The 8,484-nt window shown below is 51.9% G+C and overlaps 1 protein-coding gene across 1 annotated transcript in view; it reads left to right on the top strand.

The window, feature by feature from the left end:
- The first annotated feature begins 1,724 nt into the window (after positions 1–1,724).
- LOC114426866 (kalirin-like) overlaps positions 1,725–8,484 on the top strand; it is a 55,957-nt gene continuing 49,197 nt past the window's right edge. Inside the window, 8 exon segments of the mRNA XM_028394525.1 lie at positions 1,725–1,888; positions 2,131–2,205; positions 3,941–4,055; positions 5,273–5,465; positions 5,614–5,787; positions 5,865–5,948; positions 6,022–6,153; positions 6,551–6,673. Of these exon segments, the coding sequence (XP_028250326.1) occupies positions 1,819–1,888; positions 2,131–2,205; positions 3,941–4,055; positions 5,273–5,465; positions 5,614–5,787; positions 5,865–5,948; positions 6,022–6,153; positions 6,551–6,673 (966 nt within the window). The 5' untranslated portion in view covers positions 1,725–1,818.

Raw genomic sequence — 8,484 nt, 5'->3', positions numbered from 1 at the left:
TTGTTTCAGATGGCTCTACCTGCTCAGACATATGCTGCTGTAATCACTGCTGCCTCGCTACTGTACAAACACACTGTGTGTGTGTGTGTGTTGAACATCTGTGATGGAGAAGACACATGTTGGATCAAAGGTGTGTGTGAGAGAAAAAGTCAAGATGAGATCTGACAGCTTTTTAATGGCTCACGGTGGATTCTGTTTTAAAATGAAATTTTAAATTCAGCTGTTTGTGTTAATGTGAGAGAAGAAGAGGACAGAATGTCTTACAGGGACAGAGACAGAGACAGAACAGAGACCGGAAGAGGGACAATGCGCTGCGCTGTGTCAAAATGTAATGCTAACAAAGCCAGATAACACATCATAAGTGATGCTCCGACCATAGACTGTAAATAAACATGAAGGAAGTGAGGTCAAAACATCGCCCCCTGGTGGCTGGAACCTGCAGAGGATTTATAATAATAATAAACCCACAGCAGCTGAATGCATCAGTAGCACACACACACTACCAATCAATACTGTTTTGTGTGTGTGTCTGTGTGTGTGTGTTGTGTGTCTGTGTGTGTGTGTGTGTGTCTGTGTGTGTGTCTGTGTGTGTGTCTGTGTGTGTGTCTGTGTGTCTGTCTGTGTGTGTGTGTCTGTGTGTCTGTGTGTGTGTGTGTGTCTGTGTGTCTGTCTGTGTGTGTGTGTGTGTGCGTGTGTGTCTGTGTGTGTGTGTCTGTGTGTGAGTGTGTGCAGCAGGCTGCATCAACAGTTGTTCCATTTGCATAATCCTCTCAGTTTCCCTCTTCCTGGAGCACATCAGCGCGGAGTAACGGTCACACACAGGGCACAGGAAGTGCTAACATGCTAACATGCTAACATGTGTGTGTGTTCAGTGTGTGTGTGTTCATTCCTTTCTGTAGTTAGCATGTGCTCCTTTATTAGCAGTGACCACATGCTAATAGCATGTAGCTGTACAACAGGGTTTGTGTGTGTTTGTGGCTCACACAACGATGAGACTGACAGCTTCCTGTGTGTGTGTATGACAAAAGCTGTTCCCTCTTAACAGGACAAATGATTCTCTCTCTCACACACACACAGACACACACTCCTCTGCTGTGTGTTAGGTGCAGTTGGACAGAAAGCTGCTGATGTTGGCAGCAGACTCTCTTCTCTCCTCTTCGTGTTATTTCCTGCAGCTCAAACTATGTTTTTATGCAAATCGTTCACACACACACACACACACACACACACACACACACACACACCGTCAGTGTTCATGTCCCCATGCATGTGCATGTTGGTGCAGTGGGCACCATCTGATGGAAAACATTACACACACCCTCACACACTGGTGAACACTGAAATGATACATGTGAGTGGAGCAGTCTGTGTGTGTGTGTGTGTGTGATGGGGTTCAAACTGCTCCATCAGGTTTAAAAATTGATGCTTGATCAATAAAGCTGCTCTTTAAGCGACTCATTGATCTGGTTGTGTGTTGTGGCAGAAAATCAACCAGCTTCATTTTAATGCAACAACACAAACACACACATGAAGTTGTTGCTTTTCTAGTCTCAGCGGGTGTCTCTCTACCTCCTCTCTCTCTCTCTGTGTCCTGAGATAGATTCTGCTGACTTAGTGTTCTCTCTGAGGAATGCACACACACACACACACACACACACACACACAGACAGCAGGACATGGACATTTGGGCCTGTTTTCTACTGAGAGAGGCGGAGAGGTGAGGGGGTAGAGAGAGCATGGAGAACCATCAGAGAGAGAGAGAGAGAGAGAGAGAGAGCTTTCATAACTGACAGACGGGCGACCAGATGAACTGAGAGGATGAAGGAGCACGAATTCTTTCCTCACACACTGTGCTCACATGATCCTGAAGAACATGACTGGACCGTGTGTGTGTGTGTGTGTGTGTCTCTGTGTGTGTGTGTTTCTCTGTGTGTGTCTCTGTGTGTGTGTGTGTGTGTGTGTCTGTCTCTGTGTGTGTGTGTGTGTCTGTGTGTGTGTCTGTGTGTGTCAGTGTGCGTCTGTGTGTGTGTCTCTGTGTGTGTGTCTGTGTGTGTCTGTGTGTGTGTGTCAGTGTGTGTCGTGCAGGAATGTTGATCTGATAATGGGATTAAAGTCGCTCTGTCTCTGCAGGCTCCTTCAGGACTGAGGGGATCAGGGCTGCTGATGTTCTTCCTGTGCTGAAGGAGAAAGTCGCCTTCGTCTCAGGTCAGTCCTCCACGTCTCTACAGCAGCAGACCTGCTCAACCTGAGCTCACAGTAACACTGTATTTACAGTAACACAACACACAGCCATCAGTCAGAGTGATCTGTCACAGCCGGCTGGAGGCTGAGCCCCTCGAGCTTCTGTCACCTGCTGCCTGCAGCCAATCAGAGCTCGGCTCAGCAGTGCCACCTCGAGCAGGCGGCATCAGTCACTCGGTTCTGACAGGGCTCACTTATAAATACGTTACTGTTCAAACTTATCCGGAGGCAAAATCACGTCATGTCATCATCACGACCCAATAATCAATACTCAGTACAGGTGACACTGAACACATCAAACCCCTCGGCTGCTCCCTCAGTCAGAGTGATGTTAGATCAAGATGTCAGTCTGCTGATCCATCATGTGGGGCAGGAAGCGTGGGGCTGCACTGTCTGTACAAACTAAGGCTTTTATTTTGAAAGCTGCACCAGTCTGTACAAACTAAGGCTTTTATTTTGAAAGCTGCACCAGTCTGTACAAACTAAGGCTTTTATTTTGAAAGCTGCACCGTCTGTACAAACTAAGGCTTTTATTTTGACACTTGAGTAGAAACACTGAATGAGTGCAGCTCCCTTCTGTCTGTGTTATAGTAGTTTGTGTGGCAGAGATAAAACCATTAGAGAGAATGGTAGAGAGACCACAAGAATGCACACACACAGACACACACACAGACACACACAGAGCAGTTAAAGGCTGAGTGCCAATAACAATCCGTCATCAAGATTCCTCCTTAGATTGCAGTGGCAAACTCCCCTCACACACACACACACACACACACACAGTTCTACGGCTGAGCAGCAGTTTCATAAACAGTGTGGTTTGTGTTTCTTACATTAATCTAACCAAAACATCTCCACACACATCATTAATCAGAGTGTTTGCACTGCAGTGTGTGTGTACGTGTGTGTGTGTGTGTGTGTGTGTGTGTGTGTGTGACGTAGCTGTGAAGGGAGTGATGTTTCAGATCCACAGATATGGAGCCATTAGAGGAGCAGAGCTGATGACACAGAGCTGGAGGAGCTCCTCTCTGATGTTCCTGTCTAACACTTACGGTCCTTCTTAAAGGGACAGTTCACTTTAAAATCAGAACAGTGTGTGGTCCCTGCAGTGATCAGAGCCCAGCCTGCAGCACACGGACTCCTGCTGAACCAGCTGTGACTGGCAGTCAGTGTCAGCGAGAGACGTTGTAGAGGGGGCGCCATTTCACTCCAGTGCAGGCTGAGGGAGGCGGAGCTCCCCATCCCCGCCATGACAGTGTCACAGAGGCTCCACTGAGAGCGTCCTCACCTCAGCACAGACTGCTGCTGTGCAGGACACCCCCTCTCCCCCCCTTTATTACTGCTCTCTAAATGTTTCCATGTTTTTCTCATAAACCAGGGACAGACCCGGGACAGGTCTATGATAACACCTGTCCAGGGTCTGTCCAGGGTCTGTGCAGGGTCTGTCCCGGGTCTGTCCCGGGTCTGTCCCGGGTCTGTCCAGGGTTTGTCCCAGGTCTGTCCCAGGTCTGTCCCGGGTCTGTCCCGGGTCTGTCCCGGGTCTGTCCCGGGTCTGTCCAGGGTCTGTCCAGGGTTTGTCCCGGGTCTGTCCCGGGTCTGGATGGATGTGTTATTATACTTATTATAATCGTTGCCTCCAGCTCCTGACAGACGCTGCGTGTCCACATCAACCTGTATCACTTCCTTTGTGTTACTGCAGGTGGTCGAGACAAGCGAGGAGGACCAATCCTGACGTTTCCTGCCAGGAGCAACCACGACCGAATAAAACAGGAGGACCTGAGGAGGCTGGTGACCTACCTGTCCACTGTCCCCAGGTACACACACACTGCTCAGGACATGTGTGTCTCCTGCAGACTGAAGGAGCGGGCTTGGTGGAGGGCTCGGTGCCGTCCACTCGGTGGAATCAAGCCCTCCTTTCTTCTGTGGCAGCAGCAGACTGAGAGCAGCCTTTGATTTGCATCAGGGTGAAAGCTGCAGTGTTCATCAGACACAGAGGAGGACCGCTGAGTCCTCAGCTGGGTCAGGCTGCCAGAGATCCTCAGACGCCCCACTTCCTGATCAGACCCGAGAGTTTACACTGAGGGAATAATTAGAGTTGAGATGAACAAACAAATTTAATTTCTACGTGTCATGATTTTAAGGATTGACCTGTGACCTCAGGTTTCATCTTGTCTTATCAGACACTAACACTGATGACAGTTAAGTCATGAAACACGGGGGTGTTTCTGTGTGTGTTGCCCTGTGATGGACTGCTGACCCGTCCAGGGTGTCCCCCGCCTCTCACCCGTAGATAGCTGGGAGAGTCTCCAGCCCCCCGTGACCCTGCACTGCAGGACGAGGCGGGTTCAGGCGGCGGCCACCCAGCAGCAGACTGGCTGTTCCACAGAGCGGCTCGGTGTGACTGAACCACGCCGGCCCAAAGTCTGAGTTATCTTTTGATCTCTATCAGTCCCGCTCTGCTGTTTCCATGGTGACGAGCAGAGTCTCCTCGGGCAGATCGCAGTGGATGTGCTGTTGGTTTAATAGAGGCCTGGTGTGAGTGGAGGTGGAGGGGAGGTAATGTCAGCCGGCTCCAGGGTTTTACAAGTGTCCGCTCAGGTTTATATAAACCGAACATTCTCCTCCTCCCTTAAACTCTGAGCGTGGAGTCAGATGATCAAATACATCAGATTCTAAAGGAATGTTAATGGAGCATCGGCCTCACGTCTCACTGTGGGAGGCTGTGGAACCTGAGCCTGAAACCAAACTCCTCGTTTACCAGCTGCAACATTGGGGTTTGGTTATAGTTTACTTTAGTTGCAGCATTCCAGGTTTATGGAACGCTTTAGTGCCAGATCAGCAGAAGGACAGACGTGTGTCTCTGTCTCTGAATGATCCCAGCTAGAGCTGAGGAGACACATTTGTGTTTGGACAATTCTTCAGAACAAAGTGTGGACATGCAGTAATACCTCATTTCTCTGTTTTAAGATGTTGTGTCACTTCCTGTCCATTGTCTGTCTCTCTGTCCTGTCCCACATGTGTCTCCTGTCAGCGAGGACGTCTGTAAACGAGGCTTCACCGTCATCATCGACATGCGGGGCTCTAAGTGGGAGCTGATCAAACCTCTGCTGAAGACCCTGCAGGAGTTCTTCCCTGCTGAGATCTGCGTAGCGCTCATCATCAAGCCGGACAACTTCTGGCAGAAGCAGAAGACCAACTTTGGGAGTGCAAAGTTCTCCTTCGAGGTCAGAGCGGGACCTGTTTTCCTCAGGCCTCAGTGTGCCCCTGAACGAACAACGATTATTCTGCTGTGTCATGTTAAGACTGTCCGTGTCCTCACACCTCAGACCCCCGGGTGATGTACGCTGTTGTGTTTTTGTCCCGTGTGAGCAGACCAGCATGGTGTCGGTTGAAGGTCTGGCCAAACTGGTGGATCCCTCCCAGCTGACGGACGACTTTGAAGGCTCTCTGGACTACAACCACGAGGAGTGGATGGAGCTGCGAGTCTCTCTGGAGGAGTTCATGTCCAGTGCTGTTCACCTGCTGTCCAGACTGGAGGACCTGCAGGTGGGGGGCAGAGCAGGCTTCAGAGGACTGGACAGGAGCCGTGGGACGTGTGACAGCATGCTCTCTGTGTGTTTCAGGAGCTCCAGTCCAAGAAGGAGTTCCCTGCTGATGTGGAGGGATCTCGGCGGCTGATAGAGGAACACACACAGCTGAAGAAAAAGGTGAGGGAGAAGCAGAGAAGAGGGCGATCAAACAACAGTGTTAAAGTGTTAAACACTCTCCGCCCGCCTGCAGGTGCTGAAGGCTCCGGTGGAGGAGCTGGACCGGGAAGGACAGAGGCTGCTTCAGTGCATCCGATCCAGTGACGGCTTTTCAGGGAGGAACTGCATCTCAGGGTCTGCAGACTTCCAGAGCCTGGTGCCCAAGGTAGCGTCTCATCCAGCCAGAGCCAGCCCTTCCTGTGACATATTGATCATTCATATCTGATCAGTCATGCACAGCAAAGTAAAATATAGAATCAGACAGGCCTGGACAGCTGCTGCAGGTGCTGCGCTCCACTCATCCGTCAGCAGCCTGTGAGCACTTTAAAGCATGATGGAGTGCCCCGCTTCCTTCGGCCAGCAGCCACAGCTCGTTAGCATCCCTCATTAGGGCTGAGAGGAGCTCGTTAGCTGAAGGACTCTGTGGGGAAAGATGTGAAAGAGCAGAGCTAGAGTACGCAGGTTGTTGACATGCAGGAACGTCACAGGGATGTGTGTGAATATGTGATGTGATGGTTTTTCAGTGTGTGTCTTTACCCGTCTCCTCACTGACCCGTTGACAGGTGGCTAGTCTGCTGGATAAGCTCCACTCCACCAGGCAGCACCTCCACCAGATGTGGCACGTCAGGAAGCTGAAGCTGGACCAGTGCTTCCAGCTCCGCCTCTTCGAACAGGACGCAGAGAAGGTGAGTGGTCCCGCAGCGCTGTCCCTTCACAGTAAAAGTCTTTCCCTGGTGGGTTTTGCTTCATGTCAGAGGCTTTTATTGTGAAAACCCTTGAGAAACACACAAAAACACCTCAGCCTCTGCCAAGCTCTGCTGTCATGTTTTTGATGATATCTCTGGAACACGAGCAGCTTCCTGCAGCAGCCATCACCTGCTCCTACACCCACAGCCTCTGTACTCAGTGGAGCTGTTTTTAGACATCATTTGAATTTCTAGTAACTGTAAACACGTCCTGGAAACCCCTCTGTGGGTGAATCGATCCCTGGCTGTTTATCTGCACAGAGGAAGCACAGGTCACAGAGTAATCCATCAGCACCGCTTCACCTACAGCAGCCAAGTGATTGGTCCTGGAACTCCACCATTAACATACCAGAGTGTGTACAGCAGGCCTGCTGCTGCAGGTGGAGCGCTCACATGCTGCAGGTGGAGCGCTCACATGCTGCAAGGAAGGGGGCAGTATTTAACCCTTCTCATCCTTTGGCCATCTCCTCGTTATAAAACCTCCGCTGCCACTTTTCTGCAGAGTCAGGTGCATTATGGGTGCATTCAGTGAGGGCTGCAGCCGTGACGGAGATGGAGGCAGTGAGGTGGAGAAGATGGCGACACAGAGACTGGCGGTCATTAGGGCGGCCATGTTAGGGCGGCCATGTTAGGCCAGTGGAGCTGAAGGCTGGCCTCCAGTGTAAACATGTCAGGGATACACAAAGTCAGACTGAAGAGGTTAAACGCCCACCTGCAGCCGCGAGTGTGTGTGTTCGCTGTCCTGAGCACACACACAGACACACACACAGACACACACAGACACACACACAGACACACACAGACACACACACAGACAGGCGGGCGTCAGCAGCTGCTCCACATGCAGAAGTGGTAAATATTTACTGTGGAGAGAAGCACCGTGTCCACATGCTGTCACACTGAGCTGAGTTTACCGGGTCACATAAAGAAGCTTTAGATGTTTCCTGTCAAAAATAGATTCTAAGAATCTAAGATGATCATTTCACAATCAGAACCCCCGTTATCCCTGCAGTGCCCCCCCTCTTCCTCCTCCTCCTCCTCCTCCTCCCCCTCCTTCCTCCCCCTCCTCCTCCCCCTCCTTCCTTCTCCCCCTCCTCTTCCTCCTCCTCCTCCTTCCTCCTCCTCCTCCCCATCCTTCCTCCTCCTCCTCCTCCTCCTCCTCCTCCCCCTCCTTCCTCCTCCTCCTTCCTCCTCCTCCTCCCCCTCCTTCCTCCTCTTCCTCCTCCCCCTCCTTCTCCTCCTCCCCCTCCTCTTCCTCCTCTTCCCCCTCCCCCTCCTCTTCCTCCCCTCCTCTTCCTCCTCCTCCCCCTCATCCTCCTCCCCCTCCTTCCCCCTCCTTCCTCCTCTTCCTCCTCCTCCTCCTTCCTTCTCCCCCTCCTCTTCCTCCTCCTCCTCCTTCCTCCTCCTCCTCCTCCTCCTTCCTCCTCCTCCTCCCCCTCCTTCCTCCCCCTCCTCTTCCTCCTCCTCCTCCTCCTTCCTCCCCCTCCTCTTCCTCCTCCTCCTCCTCCCCCTCCTCTTCCTCCCCTCCTCTTCCTCCCCCTCCCCCTCATCCTCCTCCCCCCCTTCCCCCTCCCTCCTCCTCCTCTTCCTCCTCCTCTTCCTCCCCCTCCTTCCCCCTCCCTCCTCCTCCTCCTCTTCCTCCTTCCTTCTCCCCCTCCTCTTCCTCCTCCTCCTCCTTCCTCCTCCTCCTTCCTCCTCCTCCTCCCCCTCCTTCCTCCCCCTCCTTCCTCCTCCTCCTCCTCCTCCTCTTA

This window comes from Parambassis ranga, chromosome 21, assembly GCF_900634625.1.
Source record: "Parambassis ranga chromosome 21, fParRan2.1, whole genome shotgun sequence".
NCBI classification, from domain to species: domain Eukaryota; kingdom Metazoa; phylum Chordata; class Actinopteri; family Ambassidae; genus Parambassis; species Parambassis ranga.
The sequence above is the reverse complement of the archived record's forward strand: the minus strand, read 5'-3'. Positions and strand labels throughout refer to the sequence as shown.